The sequence below is a fragment of the Acartia tonsa genome, chromosome 3 (assembly GCF_053477335.1).
Source record: "Acartia tonsa isolate MP-2025a chromosome 3, ASM5347733v1, whole genome shotgun sequence".
Taxonomy (NCBI): Eukaryota; Metazoa; Arthropoda; class Copepoda; order Calanoida; family Acartiidae; genus Acartia; species Acartia tonsa.
Genome location: NC_137262.1, coordinates 45,263,011 through 45,288,847, shown reverse-complemented (window position 1 = coordinate 45,288,847; position 25,837 = coordinate 45,263,011). Strand labels below are relative to the sequence as shown.

General features: G+C 32.2%; 2 protein-coding genes across 2 annotated transcripts; both read left to right on the top strand.

Annotated features, from left to right (window-relative positions):
• Positions 1–275: 275 nt before the first annotated feature.
• LOC145314326 (neutral amino acid transporter 9-like) lies at positions 276–8,732 on the top strand. Its single transcript, XM_080154199.1, has 18 exons — positions 276–405; positions 999–1,136; positions 1,435–1,497; positions 2,012–2,128; positions 2,257–2,345; positions 2,673–2,779; positions 3,087–3,164; positions 3,458–3,524; positions 3,676–3,825; positions 4,138–4,235; positions 4,442–4,535; positions 4,766–4,853; positions 5,436–5,527; positions 5,872–6,038; positions 6,309–6,430; positions 6,666–6,797; positions 7,205–7,274; positions 7,535–8,732. Exons 1-18 carry the CDS (start codon positions 335–337, stop codon positions 7,628–7,630), a joined length of 1,839 nt encoding a protein of 612 aa, XP_080010325.1. The 5' UTR covers positions 276–334; the 3' UTR covers positions 7,631–8,732.
• Positions 8,733–9,111: 379 nt separating this feature from the next.
• On the top strand, positions 9,112–25,193 carry LOC145314321 (endoplasmic reticulum transmembrane helix translocase). The gene is made up of 26 exons (XM_080154191.1): positions 9,112–9,641; positions 10,275–10,426; positions 10,778–10,872; positions 11,601–11,767; positions 12,062–12,197; positions 12,501–12,656; positions 13,645–13,766; positions 14,013–14,552; positions 15,020–15,128; positions 15,379–15,537; positions 15,836–15,985; positions 16,341–16,580; positions 16,801–16,919; positions 17,194–17,321; positions 17,976–18,075; positions 18,410–18,538; positions 18,889–19,032; positions 21,295–21,349; positions 21,703–21,789; positions 22,417–22,490; positions 22,765–22,860; positions 23,192–23,318; positions 23,767–23,871; positions 24,300–24,417; positions 24,780–24,853; positions 25,063–25,193. The coding sequence occupies exons 1-26, from the start codon at positions 9,589–9,591 to the stop codon at positions 25,150–25,152; spliced, it is 3,525 nt and encodes a 1,174-aa protein (XP_080010317.1). The 5' UTR covers positions 9,112–9,588; the 3' UTR covers positions 25,153–25,193.
• Positions 25,194–25,837: the final 644 nt, after the last annotated feature.

Genomic DNA, 25,837 nt, shown 5'->3' with positions numbered 1-25,837 from the left:
GGACAAAATTTTCAAAGGGCTTCGATCGCGATGCCACAAAAACAAAAAATGCCTAAAATTGAACAGAGAATAATAGTTTCAGGTTAGATTTTCAAAAATCCAAAGTTGATTTTTCTGTAGAGAGTCCTTTTAAAGTCGATTAAAAATTATTGAAAGTACGTACGAAAAATGATTACGTATTAATTATCAAATGCTTATTCAATTATTTTAAAGAAGTAAATTAAAATGAATGAAATAATAAGAATAATACATTTAATATTAAATATAATAAAAGAACATAACGAATAGCTTAAATTTTCAGAAAGTTTGTATCAAATGAGGAATATAAAATAAAATGGGGGATTCTGAGCGTCAATCATTGCTACGACCAGATAGAAATTCTTTCGCTGGTCTACCCACTTCCAGGTACGTCAATTTTGTATAATTTTTATACAGGCGATGGCACGCCCCCTATAGGCTATGTATTCGTTTTGGGGGAAAGAGGGGCGGAATGTAGCTAGCCTAAATCCTTCCAAACATTTATTCTAAAATTTTATAGTCTTATACGTCATCAGAGAACCTAAGTAAAGCTGCCCTTAAATAAAATTCTCAAAGCTCAGCGCGCGGTTGGTGAGATATCCTAACAGATGACAACAAATCTTTTTACTTGATATAAAATAAGAAAATTTATTCCAAGTCAGTTATTTAAAGAGACTGTTAAAATAAAACTATGGTAGTAATTTTTTTGTCTGAAGCAAAATACCTTCAAAACTGGTTGACTTTTAAGGTTTTTCTCTTCAGGGAAGTTCATACATACTAAAAGTTAAAACTTTGTTTAAGGCTATTTTCCTAAATCACCGATCCTTAAAATTTATTTGATGCATGATTCAGTAATCTTAAAATTCTGGAATGTCCTATATTTATGTCATTGATTTAAAATTTCTCTTTAAAAGTTATATATAGTTACCTATACTTTACTTAGGTAAATGATTATCATCCAGATTTTTGTTTATTAATAGGACAAGAGGTAGAGGTGGACAGTTGGGTGATGTTGGTCTATCTGTTGGAGGGGGGAGTTGGAACAGGAGAATTGCGGAGTTTAGTCCTCCCTCAGGCAGAGATATTATCAGCTCTAGCTTAGATAGTAGGCCCAGAAGGTTAGAAAACATGGATTATGTTATTGTATTTAAATACCAGAAATCAAATTAAAAATCGTATTACAAAACTCATCAAATCGAGTGACTGTCTATTCTAATTATTTTTCATTGTCGATTATTTTTTCAGAGGGGTGGGGATAACCTCCCCAAGATTATCATTAAAAACCTGCCCTGGACCATATTCTAAACTTAGGGGCCATTTGGTTTAAAAGATCTTACCATACACACATAAATTTTTATTATTTATTAATAAAAAGATTCACACATCATACATACATCCAACTACTTTATTTATTAGGCAACGCGGCAGACACTCAATAAATATTCCAGAGGAGCCAACCATAAATGAAGGATCGGGAAGGTTAGTTCAACATTTTTTTATATTACATATTTATTTTGCAGTCAAATGTCCCCGAATCAATATTACATAACTGATTCTGCATGTTAGATATTGTACAAAAAATTTCCATTGATGATAGCGAGATAAGAAAGTAACATCTTAATCTTCAACTTGAATAAACAATGTTTTATCTCTAGTGTATAGTAGGGGGACAATATGATTCATAATTCAGGATATATGTTTAATATACCTAATAGGCAGTTATGCTATTCCATATAAGAGAACAAGTTTAAACTAATTAAAGGAGTTTAAGGATTTGTTTATATATTCCCCTCGTAGTTTTAACCAAATACCTAGTTTACTCCGACATAATATTCAATTTATAAGTTGAATTAAATTACTTAGGTAATCACAGTCCCTGATTCCAAGTAAAGAGGAAAAAAAATTTTAAGTCTCTCATTTATTGGGTAAGTTAATATGGTTGCTCCTCATGCACACTACAGTGGGATGAAATACATAACTCAAACATTTTTAGGCGCCCCTACCACTACAGAAGCCAGACAAACATGTCGGAGGGCACTCCGTTGGTCGGCAGGGTCGATGCTGATCCCGTAGAGGAAGTACACTATAGAAGATATCAATACTATACAAGGTAGATATTACCATTGAAAAGAAATTGTTCCTGAGTGTCTTAATTAAAACTTCATTGAAATGATCACAACGTCAAAATGGAACTAAACCCCCTGGTTGATTTTCCTTACAGATTGTTTTGTATTCCAGGTTACAAAATCAAGCAGGCATGGACCTTGACCTGCTCAACATACCAGACCATGTGGTGCCGACCAATTTTTACACAATTCTTCTGCCAGGTATATTGTTGCCATCCGACTATTCACATATAGTTAGTTATTTTCTTTATTTACAATCATATTGTTTCTCTTGAGACACTCTAGACGTAATTTAACTATATGTCTACTTTAGAAAACGACTAGGACCTAACAAACTACCTAGTATTTTGTTTATATTAAAACAATAATTAAGGGACAAAAATATTGTTTGTAGGTTATTGTTATTAGTGAAATATTATTGCTTTTGTAATTCACAAAGAAAAAGGGAGTTTGTAGTAACGTTATTTTTTTCCTGATCAAATATCTTACTAATGCAAAATACTGTTTTTTATCTACTTATTGTTTCAGGTTTGACAAAGGCGGAAGGTAAACAATCTAGCATCATAACAATCTTCTCTCTATGGAATACGATGTTGGGTACATCGTTACTCAGCATGCCTTGGGCACTGCAACAGGCATAAGATTCGAGTTAAAAGATAAATTGGAAAAAAATCCCATTCTGGTCTTTTATTTGTCGTTAAATAAAAAACATTCAGTTCTTATTCATTCATCGTATAGATAGAGTAAATTATATGTTGACGCAAAGAAAATAGTGGTATCTTAACCCCTTGGGGACGGTTACACAAAAATATCTGTAGCCCCTGTCACAAACTCACAACGTTAGAATGAATAGTAGATAGGTAACTAACTCTATTTTATTATATTTTCAAATGCTTTTGTATAGTAAGCTTTAATACATATTAAACTCTGTGAATTATGAAGGCTGGCATACTAATGGGGATAGCTATGATGATACTGCTTACTGGAATCAGCTTATACACTGCTTATAGAATACTTCAGGTACATTTTTTAGTGTGAGACCGACAGACATACGGACAGAAAGGGAGATATTAATTAAAATACCTATGTAATTTTATTTTAGAAAGCATATTTACATTAGTCAAAATGTCCATATCGGACGGTACAAATATTTTACCAAAAAAGTAATTCGGCACATATGATAAGAAATGACTTGCCTAAAATATTAAAGGTTTATCCATTCTTGGGATCATTATGAATAGACACTCGACAAAATCAAAAAACTACAATTTTCTACTTCTTTTATAATTTTATTTTTACATTGTTTGTTTTAGGTGTATACAATTCATAGCAGAAATAATAAAATCTCCGAGTTTAGTGATCTCTGTGGCTTAGTACTAGGTAGAAATTTTTTTATTTCTTTATATTTTCACAAATTTTATTTCATGTTCAACATTTAGTTCAACCTCTGTCTTTATTTTTATTTATTGTGTTTTTATATTCGCATTTATTGTCACTTTGTCGAAAATTTTAGCTATCTTTTTATTTTCAGGTAGATGGGCGGAGTTTATATGTACAATATTTTCTGTCCTTGCTATCCTGGGTGCCGCTATTGTCTACTGGGTGTTGATGTCCAACTTTCTGTACAACACTGTACAATATGCAGTGGATCTGTATGCTGGGGTTGATATGAACGATACAGGTAACAAAGAAAAACAGGTTCCTGAAATGAAAATACTTAACCTGTAATGTCATGAATATTTTTTTTCTGTATATCTATAAAACAACTTTTTCTTTTATTACTTTCTACTTTCCTGCTATGTATTTTAATCGTCATAACTACCTAACCTATACTGCTTTTTAACATGAACATTTACAGGATGAATACTAAGTTCTATTTCAATAAATGAACTAAATAGAACCTAACTATTCCATACTTAAAGTATTGAGATTTTAGTTGCGAATTTTAAATGTTTTTTTTATCCTTCACATACTTCCTACTTTTCATATTCAGGAGTTTACTGTCCAAACAACTTTAGTCAGCCTGGTGGATATGGCTATGAAGTTAGCTTTTCAAGTGAGGGTAACTTAGCGAATGAAGCTGTCTCTAAGGCATAAAATAATAAGAAATTGTAAGAAGTTCATGGTGGCAAAAATGAACAAAGAGCAATGTATTTACTTTAGCTTATGTGTACATATTGTTTTTTTTTATCGTATTCTTTATAAATATAATGTACCTACTTTTACGGCACTAGATCTTTCATCTATAGCTTTCTATTATAAAGTTAATTCTATTTTTTATTATTGTATGAACCAAGGATTATATAAACGAGTGGGGTGTGAGTTTTGACAAAATATGGGGACAATTCACCACAGTTCCTCTGTTTCTCATCATCATTCTCTTTCCTTTAGGCATGTTTCAATTACAAACCTTTTTTTTATATCAAACTTAAATTTGTTATGTTGATTCTTTACTGCGTTGTTAATGTCTTATTAGTTTCTTTCTCCTTGCCTCTAGGGGAAGGCAAGGAGGTATACAAAATAACCTAAAGCCACCCAATGACATTAAAGTAGTCATTTCATTAAGCACTAAAAATATAGAAATTATTGGAAATAACTAAAATTGAAATACTTTAACATAGTAAACCTTAAGTCAGCAACTTTCTTCACTAAATTCAATGCTTTGGGAACTGTTTCTATCTGTTTTATCACCACTTCTGTCTTATATAGGTAAGCTATTAAATTCAATTCAAATACCCTGGTATTTAAATTAACAAGGATGACAACATCCATAAAAGCGAAGCACTGAAACGGTAGGACAAACGGACATTAACATTTGTATAGTGTCAGAACTGAATAATCAGAATATAAATGTATAAAAGTCGAACCAAAATTGTAAGTATATTTGTTGAAAAACTGCTTGATACAAGATAATTTTTATGGACATACTTACATTTTTAGGACTTGATTATAGAGTTGCTTCGCTTATAACATTATACTTTGTTGTCCCAGGAATTAATATACCAAAAATCAGATCAATCGGATGATTAGATCTTATGCAAATTTGTTGTTAAAAAAGTAAAAAAATCGACATGTTTAAAATGGACGTACGGACATTCTTGTAATGATTATAGAGTTGCTACGCTTTCTAAATCGTACCTAACTACGGGTAATTTTGTTTATCATCATTGTTTTATAACAAATAGTTGTTCAAAATGAAAAATAACCTAAATTATCTAAGGAATAAAACACGCCTATGGAGTTGTTGAATAATTTTTTGCACAGTCAATCATCCTATTCCTTGTATCATAGATGCTATGAGTGGGGTCTACATGCTGATTTCAAAGACACCTCTTCACCTGAATATGTTCCATTGTATGCCAACAGCTTCCCGAGTTTAACAGGTAAACTAAACTTTATACTAGGAGAGAGAAATATTATGCTCGTATTCATACGAAACCAATTAATTATATCCGGTGGATTAGAACCGGTTTTCAGCCAAACGAAAAAATTATGTCTTAGCATCGTATTATATCCTGTTTTCTACGAATATAAAAATGTATAATCATAAGATTAAAATCAGTTTTTTTAGCCTGTGCCTTCGTCATCTCGGAGTTAAAAAACTCTTATAATTGTAAAAGCTGGTTATAAAACAATGCGAGAAATAACCATTCTCGTAATCAAAGATAAAAAACATTCATTTATAAAAGCCTGTAAAAAATGCTTCAAAAAGTGTTTATTTTCCTAGGAATCCTAGCCTTGGGTCTGTTTATCCACAATGCAATCATCACCATCATGTCAAACAATGAGAAGCCGGAGAATAATGGCAGGGATATGTCAATAGGATATATGTTGGTCATCGGAACCTATATGTTGATTGGTACTGCATTTTACCTGGCTTTCCCACTACCTAAGGTGACCTTTTCTTTTTCTAATGATTACATACTCCTCCGAGATTTCAATATGCTTTACACATGCTATTAAACCTCAATTAGAAACCCATGTCTAGCTTTTTAGTGGTCTTGGACACGTACCATTACCAATATTATTTATTTGAAGTTAGGGTTTTAAACTATTGCGTCGGAGGGTTATAACCTTCCTGAATTTGAAATCCGAAATGCGAATTAAATTTTTGGTCAAAAATGGCGGATTCCCTGCTTTGTAAACCATTATGTTATTTTTCAGGGTTGTATAGAAGACAACTTGTTGAACAACTTTATGAACCATGATGGTTTGAACGTGGCTGCTAAGGTGTTTTTGTTCCTGCAAATGACTACTGTGTTTCCCCTCATCATGTACATTTTGAGGTATGCTTTTTTAATAGCAGGTTAAATATAGCTTAAAACCTACCCAAGATCCCTAAATTTAAAGATAAAAACCTAATACAAATCTAGACTTTTAATGAAGATTTCCTAAAATTAAGAACATACCTTGGTATTTGATTCCATCAAGATCATATAGACAAAGAATCCTTATTTCTTGATATTAAACAACCATAAATTCTGAAAAGTTGAGTATTGATATATATTTTGTTTTGTTTAGAATATCAGTTTTGTTCCCAATATTCCGTCAACTGTGGCCTGGGTTGAAATATGTTTGTCTGCTGAACATGGTCATCATTATCATTTGTGTGTCGTTCGCTATCTTCCTTCCAAAGATTGGAACAATCATCAGGTACTAAGATACTTGAGGGGTTTAAGGGTAGGATACGACACCCGCATATCAAAGGAAGGACGGGACTTTAGAAACTGAATTATGGTGACAAATGTTTCATAAACACAACCCTTCATTCGCTGGCTAAAACTTTGTGTACAATTATTTGGTTCAAATTATCAGTGTCAAACTTTTCAACCAATATTTTAACTTTCAGGAGGGTTAAATTTATTTATTATCCATTGTCTTATCCCTTAAGATCCATGGCAATACCTCAAGTATTATGATTAAGATGTAAAGAGTTCTGATTTTGAGTGTCTAATGGTAAGATTAAAGATTGTTGAATAATAAAAGTTTAAACAAATATAACTTTTGTTTATTAGAAATTTAGATACCTACTTAATTTTTAATTTTTTCAATCTGTTTAGATATAGCGGAGCAGCTTGTGGAATGAGCATGATATTTACTTTGCCTGTCCTATTACATTTAGCCCAGGAATAGATACTTAAAACTTATCTTATACAAATTGATTTGGTTATTATATGTGTCTGTTTGTTTAAAATTGATTTCTTTGTCATCTTTACACAAAACAATATCAGGATAAAAGCAAAACCTCTTTAAAATTCAATCAACGAAACAGTCTAGCCTAGTTTTGCTTAATCTTATTAGACACACACAATTAGAACCGGTTTATTTCTTAGGTAGTTGAATTTAATGAATGTTTTGAATGAAATAATAATAAGTATCCACCACAGGAAAAGAGGGCTGGCAAGCTGACCTACCTGTCCATGGTTCTGCACGGTTCCATTATAGCTATAGGCGCTGCAAATTTCTTGGCGCAATTCTTTATCTAGTCATGACAGCTTTAGCAAAAATCCGCTAGAATATTGATTTGATTTAGTAGTAGATTTTTAGGTATCTAATGAAAAGTTTAGATTAACCATTTATTGTTATAGGTACCTAGGGAAATAAATTGAAGGAAAGTAATATTTTTATATCTCATTAGCTTATTACAGTTAAAATATTATTTTTATAGAATACATTGTTTTGGAAACTAATTTACAACATGAACTTATTGCCATAAGAAATTATTTTGATATTGTCAGAAAAACACTAAATATGCATTTAATGCTTGTACGTAAAAACATCTAACTATTCAAAGACAAAACAAAATGCCTTAAAGATTATCTTATTCTTAATATTTGAAAAAAAATAATTTAAATTTTCTGTATATAATTGGACTACCAAATAAAATGCTTTTAAAAAGTTGGTTAAATAATATACTGTAATGTTTAGAAAATAAGATGCCTAGGTATGTATATATATATATATATATTTTATTTTAATTGAAGTATTTTAAAATGTTCCAGTTTATAATAATAGTATTGAAATACCGGTTTGTAATTTTTTCTCTCAACAAAATAAAGCAAAAATCTCTAAATTTACATATTTGTCAAAAAAATATTAATTTGCCTTTTTATTCTGAATTGAATTGTCTAAGCAAATAGCACTGATTTAGTTTGTGAAGATTGAAATTATATTTCTTTTTATTGATGTTATGATTAATTTGTTAATTTCAAAATGTTATACTGCAGAGGAAAGTTTGATTTATATTTACATGCAAAGTAGAGATTGGAAGTTATACTACTCTGTAATTTACGTTATCTGTAAGAGAATGTTGCTCTAAGAGATGTTTTTTTTTTTTTATATACAAATTAGTGAAGGAATCCAGCTAAAGAATATTGGTTTAATTTACAGACCACTTTAGATAACAGAAACAAAACTGTACAAGTTACCTAACAATAAGCACTATAAAAGTATCATTAACCGAGAAAAAAATTCCGTTTTTGATATTTGCAGGCTCCATTTAATGCTTAGATGGGTAAAAATTATTTAATTTTGCTTTGGTGCTCTCTCCTCTAGGAAGCTAATGGCTTACAGTATCTTATAAACAAACTAGCGGCTACGCCCCTAGAGGCCTCCAGGGGCACTTGAGGAGGAGAGAGTCGAATTTAGTAATTCAATTTCTTATTTTAGATTTTAAAAGAAAAAGTAAAAAAAAATTACGTTTGATGTTTGTTTTTCGTTGAACTCTCTTTCTAAAATTGAGAAATTTAAAAAAAAATTAATTTCTCTAGGGAGGGTGGTGGTACTCTCCCCCAAAATAGTTATAAACCTTCCAGGGACATATGAGAATCTACCCTGTTAAGGAGAACCCGATCGGTTCAGTGGTTAGCGAGATCCTTCGCTACAAACAAACAAACAGACAGACAAACAAACAGATAGACATCGTTCTACTTTGTATTATAGATAATAACCATTTCAGAGTAAAATCTAAAAAAATGATAGATTAACTTTTGCTACTCTAATTTTGTAAAAATTTAATTATATTGTAATCTAGGTAGCTTATTATTGTAGAACAATTTAAGTAATCCTGTAAAAAATATCTCTTGATTAGTTGATTTGTTATGAAATTTGTACATATTATATATACATATATGATGATGCATTCAGTAATTTTATACATATTTATATATTTCTACTGTACATTTATACATTTTATAGTTTTATATATTCTTCAGGGATATATGGATGGTGATTTGAAAAAAAATTGAGTACTCCATCACTATAATAGGTTTATTATGATAATTATAATCTTTGGGTGTAATTTTTTTCTAATTATGCAGAATTGGGTAAGAGTATAGTTTAGAAAATCTTCTAATTTAATATTAAAAAATCCGCAAACACCTTTGATTACCAATAACATATCCCATTATCCCTGAATAAATGAAATATACTTGCAGACAGTAGAATGGAATTAGCAGATAAAAATGACGATCTTGTAGCTAGTGTCAGATTATACAAGTAAGCCTTTTGATTTTAAAAATTTATATTTCATTAGAAAATCTGGGGAGGGGGGGGGGGGTTGCGAATTAGTTACCTCCCCCATCCTCTCCAAGAGGCTAGGGGCCGGGCATGGCAACTATTTTATTTAAAAAATATAAGTATCTGTGTTAGTCTGTCTGTCCATTAGGATCACTTTTATAAGTAAACTTTTTTTGGTCAAGCATTTGGCAGAGTGAGATTGGTTATAATTAAACGTAATTGTCTACGCGCATAGGTTCAACATAAAAATCCTCACAAATTAAGGTGGCCTTGATGTCTTCAGATGGTCTTGACTAGTTTCATTTTACATTAAATCACGGAGGAAGGGGACATTGGACTGTAAATTAAGCAAGTGCTTAAAGTTTTATAAAACGGTTATCCTATTCGTTGGTTCAACAACTTTAGGTATTTTTAATTTTATCCAATTGTAATTTGTTGTTTCCAAAGTAGTAATGTTCAAACATGCAACAAATAATTTTTATCTCCAGAAGGTGTAACTTTGTTTACCTTCATTGAGATATATATCAGTTTATCGTCGGTTGTCTTATCCCTTGTGATCACTGCATTGCATTTAGCATTCGAGTTTTTGTACATCGCTTAATAATAATCTAGGAAACGCCATGTGTTGTTACATGGGTACACGACACCCTTCCTGTTACTCTACCTCACCTGGCTGTACAACTGGTTGCTGGTGTACGGGTACAATGAGTACAAGGAGATTGGGGCCGTCACGGGGGCTGTACTAGGCATCACACATGTTTTAGGTAATATAATAAATGAAAAATATATAAATATAAATGTATAATCTAGACAACTATGCTGATACCCAAAGACCCAATTGAAAGTAGACACAGGGTCCACGGAGTGGAGACAAACAGTTATTTAACATTTCCCCCCTTCTATTGTTTTACTCTAATGGTAAAATATTGATTAATAAATCCACTAATTTTTGCAGATAATCTTTCTTTATACTGTTGTTGGACGAAAGAATAGCTTTGTACCCACTTATTAAACAAAATATGTTATGTTTCGATTACATTTTAATATTTGTTAAACAAAACATGCTTGCGTAGTTAAAGCAGTTTTGTCTTAATATCCAAAATATTTTATTTCAGTGATTTTGAGTTGTTATTGGTCTGTAGAAGTTCTTGCCTTTTTAACATGTTCTCGAGTAAATCCAGATAGTACGGATTTTCAAACTTTAGCTAAGGTAATCTTATTAATAAATGGCAAGGGCACCTTTGATTCACCATTATAGTCTCCCAGGGGTGTGTCACTGTATGTTCTGCACAAGAATTTTTTTTTTCCCCGGCTGCACAATTTTTTTCCCTCTTAGTTTTTTCCAGCAAGGAAGGGGATAAAATGGAAAAATATTTTCAAAACTCTTTATTTATGTGATAGTATCCCCCCTCCCACTTATTATTTTAGTTTTTTTCACCAAAGAGTGGAGAAAAATGGAAAAAAAATGCTTTCAGTTCTCTTAATTTATACATTTTTTTCCTCCCAACAACATTTATATAAGTATTTTTTTACCCCCCTTTCCTCAGCCGGGCCAAATTTGCAGAATATACACCCCTGTAGTCTCCTTATAGGTCCAGGGAAGGTTGTAAATTACAATTATTTTGGTGAAGGGTACCTTCGACCTTTCTGTAAAATTACTTTTTATAAAACAGATTGAAAGTTGAGAGTCGACTTCTTCCTAAAACATTCAATGTAGACAATCAAAGAGTTGGTTGTCTGTAGAGCTATTGGCCATCATATGATCATATTTAGTTTATGAGCAATTTTGGTTCAGGTTCCCTAAGTAAGATCTTATGTAACCGTTCGGTCTCTTGAAGGTTATTCATTTTAACTTAATAAAATATTGACATTTTCAACTAATAATCAGGCACAGATATAACTTCCATAAAAAGGTCGTGCAATCTAATTTTGTTTCAGGTTGTGCCAACAGAAAATAATGGATCAGCAGAGATGGTGCGGGTGGCCAGGACTGGTCCCCACGGCCTCTGGTTCAACTTCCAGAAAATTAAATATGTTTTTGATACGGATAAGAAGATTTTTAGGAACATTAATTTCCCCGTGGATTTATTGATGACAACATACAGGTAATTTCTTTTTGCCCCGAGAAAACTTGTTTCAGATAAAGTAATAAGTTTTTGTTTGTTTTTCTGTTTAGATTTACCTTATCACTGAGCTGAATGAATTTTCTTATTTTAGAGAATCTTCACATAGGTCTCAGGATAGTTTTTGGTTGATATATTTTTATTTCTTGGGATGGCTTTAGGTTATATTTAGGTTCCCTCTGACCCCTTGGAATACATAGCTAACAGATGCAAGGGGCGCAACTACCAGTATTTCGTTTGTATAGGAAAATTTGTTTATTGAATATTTTTTTTAAGGGATTGGAAGGGCTACGAGGAGAACGAAATCCACGAGAAGACCCTGTTCTACGGGAACAATGAGGTGGAGATGAGGGTACCGGAGTTCAAGGAGCTATTCATTGAAAGGATGACTGCACCTTTTTTTGTTTTCCAGGTTCGATTTGATAAAAATCTTTATATTATTTGTCTGTTTTTCTACACTAACATAAGATTCAAAATTATCTGTATTTGTTTCACAAAAGAGGGGGTGGGTTGGAAGTAGGATTAAATAAAATCTAGTAAACGTTGAACTAGGAAAATAGCAATTAATCAGAAATGGCAACCTAAGTAGAAAATTAGAAAATCCGCAACTTCAGCTCAAAGTGTAAACTCAAAAAAAAAACTTCATTGTCTTATTTTTACAACATCTAAGTAAGTTGAGTAATTATCAAGAGCAATTCTAAAGTTGAATATTTAGGTATTTTGTGTCGGTCTGTGGTGTCTGGACGAGTACTGGTACTACTCCGTGTTCACCCTGCTCATGTTGATCATGTTTGAGTGTACACTGGTCCAGCAGCACATCAGGAACATGGCGGAGATCAGGAATATGGGAAATAAACCTTATATGATTCAGGTGATTATTTATAATTAAAACTTTTTATTTTGATTGCCTTTGTCGTTATTTGAAGCATTAGAAACGTTCTATCGATTTTAATTTATGCATAAATTCCATTAACAGAGTAAAATATTATCTGAAAGCCAGTACGTCAATTTAAACTTGTTGGTTTTCAAATGTCTATTTCTAGGATGATTAGGTCAAAATTATAAGCAAAACATTTTTGTCATCAAGACTCAAAAGTTTACATATGTGTCATACTGCATACAAGAAATTGTTGTGACATATTTACATCTAAATTTTTTTCTCTAAATGATATAAATAGTCGTTTGTCCGTGTCAGGGATAAATATTTCCTGATAATGTCTCACCTCAATAATCAGATAATTCATCTGACTGTCTTAAAGCCCTTGTAAGGTAGCTTCACAACTATCTACTCATTGTGTTCTTAAATAGATACAAAAGTGTAGGAAAAAGATGTGAAAAAAAACTGTTCCAATCCTGAGCTTTAAGATTCTGTCATTTTGAGTTATCTGAAAGTACAAGACTTTCAGTAATTGGGAAAAATTTTGGGGGGGGGGGGGGTATGCTCAGGAATGAAACAATTTATTTAGGCTTGCTTTGCTTCTCATGGGTTTGCCTCTGGTCATCTAAAAAAATATGATTTATATTGTACATATAGTACAGTCCGTCGTTCTGGATTTTTGAGGTTTGCTTTAATGTTGGCATCCTTGTTTTGATTTTAACTTATTTGAGTTATTCACATTGTCAATTGAAGTATCTTCCCAGGTTTTACTATGTATTCATGATTATTACTAGGTATCTATTTAATATCTCTGTTCTCTTGTCTATTAGGTGTGTTAATTATTTGAACATTTGAACATTATTTTGTCGAACCTTCAGACTAACTTTTATTATCATAGATTTAGTCCTTTTTTTTTGGATAACTATCATAATCTTATACCTTTATAATTACTTCAAAATCTATCTTTATTATCTTATTCCAGGTATACAGAGGTAAAAGATGGAGGCCGCTGCCATCAGATCAGCTTATACCTGGAGATATTGTGTCCATTGGCCGTTCTGGTGATGAAAATAATCTTGTTCCGTGTGATATTTTGTTATTGAGGTACGTGAAACATAATAAAGTCTTCATTCTTTCAATAATTCAAAACCAATTTATCTAAAATTCATGCTAATTTCTGTTAATTACAGTTAGTCTCTGAGATTACAAAAAATATTAAGCTCATCGCCCATTACTTTACTTTTTCTCTCCCATTATTTCTGTACCTTCGTTGCCCCTGAAAAATTTTTAATTTAAGTATTTTATACCTATACCTAAATAATCCTTTTATATTTTTTTTTATTTATTCAGAGGTCCATGTATAGTTGACGAGAGTATGTTAACTGGCGAGAGTGTCCCACAAATGAAGGAATCCTTGGAAAACCTATCCCTTGACAACAACAGATACTTTGACATTGAAACAGATTCACGCCTGCATGTCTTGTATGGCGGTACCAGAATTGTACAGCACACTTCGCCGACAAAAACCACAAGCGGATTAAGAGCTGGCGATGGCGGTTGCGTCGGATATGTCCTTCAGACTGGCTTCAACACACAGCAAGGCAAGCTGTTGCGGACAATCCTCTATGGCGTCAAGCGTGTAACAGCCAACAATTTAGAAACCTTTGCATTTATTTTGTTCTTGTTGATTTTTGCCATCGCCGCAGCTGGTTATGTGTGGTACTACGGCACAATGGACCCGTCTAGAAACAGATATAAGTTGTTCTTGGAGTGTACCTTGATTTTGACAAGTGTTGTGCCCCCAGAGTTGCCTATTGAGCTGAGTCTTGCGGTCAACACTAGCCTGCTACAGCTGTCTAAATTGAAAGTTTTCTGCACTGAACCTTTTAGGTAAGATATTTGTTATTTAAGAAGTTATTCTTTATTTTGTATTACAATCCTAAATTAGTCGTCATGTTGTTTTTGTGAAAATAAGCCAGTTATATAAATTGAATATATCACAAGAACACGATTTTCAGGTCTTGATATTTTTTAAACAACATGGTAGAAAATTGAAATTCTTTCAAATATATGCCCTATAAATGTAGTTTAAACCATTGAACAGGAAAAAAATATGCAGGTCACTAAGTTCATGTTTAAATGCATTTCATGCAACTACCCTTTTAGTAGGTTCAAAAATAAGCAGATTTTAAAAGATATAGAGAAAAGATTATATTATCATTAGAAGAAATTGTTATGCTGCTAACTTTCTATTGGTCAAAAAGTCATTCTTAAGACGAATGTAATGTTTTTTTTTTGCATCTTTTTATGATTAGTTAAGTATTTTTAAAGTACAAAAATAAAATTGACAACTTTAGGATCCCATTTGCCGGCAAGGTTGAGATTCTTTGTTTTGACAAGACAGGAACTCTCACCAGTGATGATTTGGTTGTTGAAGGTGTTGCTGGACTTAAACTTGATGAAGAGGTAAGGGACAACTTGCATTTTTTTGTATGAACATCTTGCCTTTTTTTGTGAACTGTTTGTATTTTTGAAAACAATCAACTTGTGTTTAATAGACAATGGCATTGACAACTTATTATTTTTATTAAAAGATATACTAAATAAATACCTACCAATATTACTCTATTTTTATACCCCTAATAAAAAGGTTGATTTTTATCGTCTTTCCTGTTTTATTTTTTATTTTAATTAAATACAAACACCCAATATTCAGGTTGTGACAAAAGATGGAATCTGTCCCGTGGACAAAGCTCCCCTGGAAAGTATCCAGGTTCTGGCAACCTGTCACAGCCTTGTCCAGCTGGAGGACGGGTTGGTTGGAGATCCGCTAGAAAAAGCAACCTTGCAGGCTGTTGATTGGAGTCTTACAAAGGTATTTAGGATTTTTCTGCTTCATAATAAAAGATACTGAAAAATGTAATACCCAGCGCAATAAACTAACAATATTATTAAAATCATAAAACACTACATTATTAAAACATTAGGTACTACCTACAGAAGATTTTAGACTGTCTAGAAAATGTTGTAGTTACAAACCACAATAAGACATTGTCAATTATAGAGTACGTTTAATCTATAATTTGGTCTAATGTAATGATAACTGAGACTGTTTGGGACTATTTTCCTACACACACGTATTGTTTTAAAAATGTTATATTGTATTTATTTAGGGTGAAGCTGTAATCCCAAAGAAAGGAAAATTCTTTGGTTTAAAAATATACCAACGGTTCCATTTTTCATCTGCACTGAAAAGAATGAGTGTTATTAGCGGATACACAGTACCTATGACCTCAGATACCAACTATATTGTTACTGTTAAGGTATTGTTTGTTAATCATAAACTTTTCTTTCTGCAATTATGTAAATACTCCTTTGTCTTACATGTATTATATTCTATATTTACTAATTTCTTTAATTACCTTATAAAGACTATTATTTATATGAACGTCTTCAAGCACAAATCGAAGGGTAATATATCGTTTTGATGGTCTTCACATTATACCTAGCCATTATAAAAACAATCCTTTAATTGCATGACCTTGTTTAAAAGTCCTTTCTGTATTTTAAAGAGTTGCTCCTTTTGATGAACCACGCTGCTGGTAAAAAGGCATTAGTGATTTTTTACATAACAAAATATTTAGTATATATTATATACTAAGATTTGAATTTTAATAGGGAGCTCCAGAAACATTAAAAACTATGTTTGTTAACCTGCCCGATGATTATGACAAAATCTACCTGTCCCTCTCCCGCCGTGGGGCTCGAGTCCTAGCCCTGGGGTGGCGAGATCTAGGCACCCTGTCCCATTCTAGCATCAGAGAGCTGAAAAGAGAAAATGTAGAGGGTGAACTGCAGTTTGCTGGATTTGTCATAATATCCTGTCCGCTGAAACCTGACAGCAAGTCTGTTATTAAGGTGAGCTTTTCATATTTTTTCTCTCCTAATTCTACAGTCTCTATTAGAACAATACCTAGTGGAATTAGAATAAAATACAATTCTTCTTAATTCTGTTTGGCAGCTTTCATGCCTTTTATACTTTATCTTTCTAGAGCGTATGTTAATTGTATTCAATTCTTGCACCCTACATGTATCTTGTTTGATAAATATTAGCAATGTTTACGTATTTTTTGTTCAGGAGCTTGTGGTAGCTTCACATCAAGTAACAATGATTACTGGTGATAACCCATTGACTGCCTGTCACGTGGCCAAACAGCTCAGGTTCTCCAGAAATCCCATCACTCTGATTTTGTCCAGGTAATTAAAATAAGTTTAAAAGTCAAGCAATAAAATGTTAGGTACAATCCATTCAATAAAGAGGGTATGTATGGAATATTGAAAACTTCCATTAAAAACTAAAATAGCCTAAAACCATTCGGAGACCTATAAAGCCTCTTTAAAATGAAGAACTTGATCTGGTCAGTAGTTATCGAAATCGTGAGCTTCAGACAATTTTAGGTAGGTACTATTTTTTCTTTCAAAGCGAGATTTACTTCTTTTATGAATTTTAATATGATTGATTTTTTTTCAGTTGTGAAGACGGAAAATTTGAGTGGCGCAGCGTTGATGGGGAAGTTACCTTGCCCCTAGACACCCCCAAGGACCTTGGCAAGGCCAAGTGGAGGGAGTTTATCAAGTCATATGATCTCTGCATCACAGGTGAAGTAAAGAGATATATCCACGAACAAGAGCACGTGATTCTAAGTACCTTCCAGCATTGATCCTGAGTATTTTATTTCAGAATATAATAGGTCACTATTAATAATTAATATATTGACGAAAAAATTTATGTTTCACCACTTCAAGTTGAAGACAAGTAAAAAAATGTCCACCATTTTTAGTCAAAATTCTATCAAACGTTTTGTTGAGTTCGGGGTGTCTTTAATTGTCCATGATGTCAAATGATAAAAATTTAAAAAAGTCAAAGCACATTTACTATATCTCATATGTATGTTTAAATTAATGCTAATATGGTATAATTTACAATCTATACAACATATACATATGTATCATCAAATATCCATTTTATTAAAAGAATTAGCTTCATAAAAGTTTTCAAAATTAATTAAAATACATAAAAAAAACATGGTGAAACATAAATTTTCTCGTCAATATATTAATAATATATAGTGACCTATTATATTCTGAAAGAAAATAATTAGGATCAATGCTGGAAGGTACTTAGAATCATGTGCTCTCGTTCGTGGATAGTCCTCTTTCAATGAAAAATTATTACTTTTTTGCACTATTTGTTCAATACATTTCATAACAATGATAGAAACTTTTTGGAAACTAATGACATTTTTCTTTAAGGTGAAGGATTGACATACTTATTGAACGAACGGTTAGAGTTGGCCCATAGCGTTCTACCGCATGTCCGCGTTTTTGCCCGCGTAAATCCAAAACAAAAGGAAAGTTATATTTACAATTACAAGTAAACTTTTAAGTACATTATTTTAACAAATTGATTAATGTAATTTTTGGAGGAAAATTGTGTAAGAAAATGGATTTGGAAAGTTGACCACTTTGAGATACCTTTCTTGATAAATACCTTATTGAAATGCTATCAAACACTTTACTAAAGTTATATATAATTTATATACACAAAGTATAACTCATAAAAGAGCTTCCATTTAAACTTTTTAAGAGAACGAAGATTTATCTTGTCATAAAATCCATTTAAGTGTAATTCCTATTATTTTTAGTCCAATTTTAACTTATTAACTTGTAAATATGACTTAACAGGAGTCTGTTATCACGACACTGAAATATCTCGGCTATCATACACTAATGTGTGGAGATGGTACAAATGACGTGGGGGCATTGAAACACTCTCATGTTGGTGTGGCCATTCTCTCATCTAACCCTCCTAGGAACGAACACTCTTATAAAAAATGAACAAGTTATTTATGATCTAAAAGTTCTTTCCAGTGGCGTTATATCTTTATATAACAAGTAACTTAAAAAAATAGAAACATTTGCTACCTAATAGGTTTAATTTTTAAAATATTACCTTTTGTATGTTTTGAATACCTACTAGTTTCAGTGTGTATCTTTGTGTAATCTCCCTAAATTAGAGAAATAAATGTATTTAAAATATTAGAAGCCATGATAACCTCAATAATTTTGGGAAACTTTACTTATACTATTTACATAAAGAAAAAAGTGATAAAGCCTTTAATAATCAATCTAATAAAGATAGTTCTAAGTGTTGGTTTCACAGGAAGAAAAAGGAAAAGCCGGAGACTGACAACAAGGTCGAGACTGCTGAAGGAGATAAGTTTGACAAGGTGCGACGTGACGGTAGAGGTCGCAGGGATGCGGCCAAACGAACACCGGTTGATCCGAGAGTCGAAAGAATGAATGCTAGGCAGGATTAAAGTGTTATTTAGTGCAATTCGGAAGATTTTTTAAGTCTTACATTTTCTTTAAACTCTATTCTAGAGTTAAAATATAATTTTGTGAATTGGGAAGTGTACATCAATTTACGATACATATCCCTTTAGTTCCTTCCAGGGTTTCGGATCCGGATCCGCAAGGATCCGCATATTTTCGAGTCCAAGGATCCGGATCCGCAAAAAATTGCGGATCCAGATCCGGATCCTTGGACTCAAAAAAATGCGGAAAAAATGGAAAAATCTAGGGTAGTGCGGGGTTAATGTGGTAGGGGGGTCTAATTCCGGTCACTCGACCAACTTTTTTAAAACCGTTTTTTAACGGTGTTCTAAACGTTTGCGAGAGATCTTCAGAAAGCAAAGTTGTAGTTTATTGCCTATACTTTCATTTCTTACTTCAGCAAATTTTTGTCAGATCACTCCTTCTATGATTTTTTTGCCCTCAAAAAGTTGCAAAAAATTTCCAAAAAAAAAATTTCAAAATAGGCCATGTTCAATCTAAAATTGTGAAAAAATGGTAAGTCCTATTGACCCCCGGGTTTTTGTAAAATGAAAGATATGGCATTCATTTATCGTTTGCAATTGGAGGCGTTGTTCTAACTTGATTTTTTCATAATTTTTTTTTCGTCTCAAAAAAAGGGTCTATTCCGGTCACTTTTTTTTACTTTTTTTATTACTGTATTTATAAATGTATAATACCCTAATTTTTTTTTTAGGTGATCTGGAAGCATGAACAACCCAAATGCATGACCTAAGCTTTAATCATTGCCTTGCCTGTTGTTTGATGTACATTACTAGTCATTTTACTGCTTGTATTATGTCATGTTTTGTTGCCTAAGCTTTTCAATTTGTAAAGACATTAAAAATTTTTCAGACACATTTTTATAGTAATAAGAAGAGTATATCACCCAAAGGAACGCCTTAAATATTTGCCTGAAGATGTATCAGCTGCATTGGCTCATGTAAGAAGGGGTATGTCTATTAGAAAGACCGCTAGAAGATTTAAAATTCCATATGAAACCCTTGCATCTTTTTCGTATAAGAGGGTGTTTGCGCGGTTTGGATTTTTTATGTCAAATCGGCTAGGATTAAGCTAGAAAGGTGTTTAAGGTGTCTATAGAAAGCTCTTTGCATGTCCTAACAAAAACTCCCCAGGATATGGGTTCTATCTCCAAGATTTAGAGAACATATTCAAGATTTTGTAATTTCAAAATTCCTGTTGCATAAAATGTGTTGAAATATTAGAGTTAGACCCCATATCATTTGGAGTTAATTGTCAGGCATGTAATTCTGCATCTTTAGACACCTTAACCATCCTTGTAGGTCAATCCTAGCCAATTTGAGACAAGAAAAAATGTATCAAAAACTGCTGTCAAAACTGGCAGGATTTTTAAAATTAAATTTTTTTTTGGAAAAAATCACTTTTTTCAAGAAATTCCAAGACCTGCGAATCAGAAATTGCCTCTAATTTATGTATAAAGCTTAAAAAAACCTAATCATATAATAAAAAGTACGATTTTTTTTTAAAAGTTTGCATGAAAAAAATCGATGTTTTTTTTGCGATTTTACCGACTTTTTTAAAATGGGCAAAATGTGGTCAAAAAATTTTCTGATCTGCATGCGACTAGTACCGTTAGAAAGCTAATGACCTCAGCTTTCTACTCATAGTTTAAAATGTTTTAAAAAAATATTTTAAGGGGGTGTTCCACCCCCCCAAAGTCAACTGACCGAAATAGCCCCACCGGTGGGGTTATTCCGGTATAGGCCAACCGCCGCCCTTAAAACCGATTTTTGACCGACTTCTAGTTGCGAGATCTTAACGGGACCAAGACAGGCTTCTTCATTATTGCCATATCTTTCATTTGCACTCTTAAAAACCGGTAAAAGTTTTTGGGAAGTATGTTTTTTTTTAAGTTGAAGCAAAAAATTGACCGGAATAACCCCGCACTACCCTACCTAAATTTATATAAAATCTCAGACATTCTCTTGATGAGAACCAATCTTTAAGGTTTAGGGTAAGACTTGAAAATTAAAAGTATTTTTGACTTCGAATTAAGAATAAATATTTTTTGAAAGGTTTGGTGATTTTATTTTTATTGTCAAGGATCCGGATCCGCACTGACCAAATTTTGAGGATCCGGATCCACAAAAAATCAATGCGGATCCGAAACCCTGGTTCCTTCATTCACACATTCTTCATTTTGTTGTTATCCTGACACTTTATACCCTGTTATTAGACAGCAACAGTTACAGAAGATGATGAAAGAACTTCAAGAGGCTGAAGAGATGCAGGTTGGATTTTAAGCATCTTTCAGGATGTATTTATAGGAAAATTAAAGGTGTAGGTAGAGGTTTTTTACAAAAGTTTTACTGAGGTTACGCAAAGAAATTGTTTCTATGTCACCTCACCAATTTCAAGGCATCAAATCTTTTTCTTGGCCATGGTAACCCCCAATACCATCCCTCTGTCCCCCTTTTGATTATTTGATCATTTACATAACTTAACCTAATATAAGCATCACAAATACTTTTTTCTTTAAAATTTTTCTGTTGGTGGTCCAAATGAAATATTTGGGAAACCGCCAATTATGAAGTAGGCGTTGCTTTGCCATAAAGACTATTTATAAATGCATTTATTATTTCAGGTTGTAAAACTGGGTGACGCAAGTATAGCAGCTCCTTTCACTTCAAAACATTCCAGCATTGTGTCAATTAATCATGTTATTAAACAGGTAATGTTTGAATCATTTACAATCTTAATATATTTTGAAAGCTTTTTGATTAAATTGAATTTGAACATGCATAAAAGTTCAGTCAATCATCTATGAGATATTTAGACGACAAGAATAAAGGAATGAACAATGAATAACAATGTGACCTTATAAGATAAACTTAAAGATTAATAAGGGGGGGGGGGGGAAGTTTTGACACATTTGCGTAAACCTGGCACCTAGGCTTTATCTTTGGACTGACTGAGAGGATAATTTTTTTTTTTTTAAGTTACATGTCAACTTATAAAACAAAATATGCATCTTTTTTAATATTATTCACATATTTAAAGAAAAAAGATGCCTATTTTGTTTTATAAGTTGATTTGTAACTTAAAATTTTTTTTTTCATTTTTACCTGTACAGAGACCACCTGGAGGCCTGGAGCTCCGAAACCTGGAGGCCTATCCAAAAAATCTTAAAACTTCGTGAAATTCATCATATAAGAATGATTTTATCATTAATAATCTATCCTCTCAGTCCAAGGATAAAGCCTAGGTGCCAGGTTTATGCAAATGTGTCAAAACTTCCCCCCCCCCCCCCTTAGACGTTGTTTTATTTATGAATTACCTATACCTGTTCACTGTTCAGGGTCGCTGTACTTTGGTAACAACACTTCAGATGTTCAAGATTCTTGCTTTGAACGCACTTATTCTTGCATACAGGTCTGTTTACATTTCATTTATTCCAATTAAAAAAAACAAAACAATATCAGCCTTATCTATAAGAAGCAATCATAAAATAAAATATTTGGGAAATTTTATTACTAGGTATACAACTTTCCATGTACCCTTAGTAAACATATAAATTAATTTACAAAATAATTTGATTCATAAGGTAGTGGTAAAAGGTTACAGAAAAAGACCCTATTGTACAATACATACCTACAATTAAAATTCTGAGAAAATCTTCATTATATATATTTTTTTTACTTTTTAGTCAATCTGTGTTATATCTGGAGGGAGTAAAGTTTTCTGACGGCCAAGCAACATTCCAGGGTGTCCTTCTAGCTGCCTGTTTTCTGTTTATATCCAGGTATATCCTTATAATAAAGTAAAAGGATCTCTGTGTGTGTGTCTGTCTGTATGTACCAAAGGATCTCGGTAACCGTTTAACTGATATGGTTCTCCTCTACAGTGTAGCTTCTCATAAGTCATGGGGAGCTTTATAGTTATTTGGGGGGAGGGTACCACCACTCTTCCAAGAGAAATCGCAAAAAGTATGAAGTGCAGCCTAGCGGATATTTTTGGTAAACAGCTTATCTTAACATAACTTGAAAAGAAAACATTTCGGCCGAGTACTTTGTTTAGTTAACTGAAAGAGTGGCCCTTCTTAGGATTATCCTACTGATTATTATTAATTTCAGATCCAAGCCACTGACAAGCTTATCCAAGCAGAGACCGTTGCCAAACATATTTAATGTGTACACCATCCTGACTGTTATGGGACAGTTTGCTGTCCACCTCAGCTGTATGGTGTTCCTGGTTCAACAGGTACACTCATCTAACACACACACACACAAATCCTATTTTTATGCCATTTCAACTTCAAAAAGAGGTTTTCTTCAAGTTTCAAGTTATGTCTGTATTGTTCCTGTAGGAATAATAATGTTTATTGCTTATGAATGTTTTCTCTGCAATAACACTAGAACTTTTATTTATCTCATATGTATACTATGGTTATATTATATTAATATTGTATAATAACTTTTTTGACTGCACAATCCTTTGGCCAGTCATTCTTGTTATCAATAGATATCTTTCTCTAACGGTAAATATATCGATACAATACAACAAGAAGTGACAAAACACGTACCTCTGCTCTTGAGATGTCTTATAGTATAGATTAAAACATAACAATTTTAAACGAGCTTCTTTTTTTTTTAGCTTAGTAAAAAAGACAATTTTTAAAAACTTAATGAATTTTTTTGTTGTAATCCAGGCGTACATAATGGAACCGAAGAAGGATGAATTCCCAGACCTAGAGAAGGACTTTGAGCCAAATCTTTTAAATTCTACTGTTTATATCATTTCTATGTTCTTACAAGTAAGTTAGATATATTTTATTGAATAACATAATTTATAATGATAATATTAGCAGCTAGGCTCCTAGAAGCCTCTAGGGGCTAATTTCAAATGTAGTTTTAAAAAGAAAAAGTTTAAAACTTTTTTAATTTAGAGGGGTCATTTTTTTCTATGGGCGATTTTTCTCCCTTAAATTTATTATAAACCATCTTAGGACCTATGAAAAGCTACCTGTAAATATCAAATGCTACTTTAAAGTCAAACTGAAATCAATAGATTATTTGCCACCCAAAAGTTAGGTACAAATAAAGACTTGTGTAATGAAGGAGATTTTTTTATATTTGTGTTATTAGAAGGAGTTAAATAATAAATAGGTAGATATAGGAACTATAAGCCGAATATGCACTATAGATATTCATAAGTTTTGTAATTTAAAAAAAAATATTTCAGGTATTGACATTTGCCATCAACTATCGAGGACATCCGTTCATGGAATCCTTGACAGAAAACAGAAGCCTGTTGTATTCCCTAGCTGGCTCTGGGGGACTTGTTGTCATGCTAGCTCTAGGTAAGAACAACAAGGATGCTTCCCCTAATATTTTTAAATTGATTTGATACACTTTCAGTAAAGTTAGGTTTATCAAAAAGATATAATCTTTATCCAGAGGAGCAGTTACACAAATTGCATTTAAAAATAAAATTCACATAATTTATATTTTCTCACAGAGTTTTCATAATACAAAGACTTTGAAATTAAATTGAACTCTTTTAATACATCTTTATTAAACCAAGTTATATAACGACTATTTTAGTGGTGCCTCAATATTTTTATATTATTAAATATAACTCGTATTGCAAACAATTTTATCAGAGTTTAGAGTTAAAAACGATTGGAAACAATATTGAATTGACCTATTCACTTTTTACTAGGTTGGTTACCTGAATTTGCCGAACAATTTAGTATCATAGAATTTTCTGATTATTTTAGATCAATTTTAATAAAGGTAAGTTTTTTTTTATAGATTATTTTAGAACCTATTATACTTATATTAAAAATAACGCAATCAGATATAATAATTCAAACAAAGCAGAACCCTTTAAGAAGCTTTCTCACAATACAGCTAAAGCATAACTTGAGTGCTTAAGACATACTTAAGGATTATAGAAGATTCACTACTTCAAAATTTATAATTTAGGACCATATTTTTTTCAGGTATTGGCAATTGATGCGGCTGCAGTATATGTAATTGATAGAACCCTACTTTATATATTTGGAGAGGGAAAACTTAACATCAGGATCTAGTTACACAATTGCATTGTATTAGGGACAGGGGGATATAGCACCTTGAAGAAAATTGTGTTGCCTCAAACTTTTATGCAAGTAAAAATATTATATTTTTAATAATTTGATTGTGTTTTTTGTTTAACAATGATAAGGTAATAAAGTTGGAGGATTTTTTTCGTTCTTGATTTAAAAAAAAGAAAATCTAAGGGGGGGGGGGGGGGGTTTTAATGCAACCATCTCGTAATCAGTGAGCAAATGGCACTTAGAATTCGAATTTCCATCTATAATTTTGCATGAGTAATCCTTGGTAGATCTATTTTCCCTAAATCGAACAAAAAGTTGGAAAAGTAACGGCTAACGGCTGGCGGCTTATCTGTTTTGCCATTTGTTTGATATCTATATTGCAAATTAGTCACGAAACCTCTCTCAACATAATACTCTTTTCTACTCCAAAACGCTATCAAACGGTTCTAGACGGTAGCTGTTGGTACTAGAAGTTTTAAAATTGGTTATTGCTATCATTTAACATGAATTAAACCAAAAATATGTTTTAAAAAGTTGATTCCTAGGTAATTGATGATAGATTTACCCTGAAAATAGGCAAAAAACGGCTGAACGGCTGAGCCGCTAGCCGTTACTTTTCCAACTTTTTGTTCGATTTAGGGAAAATAGACCTACCAAGGATTACTCATGCAAAAGTTCA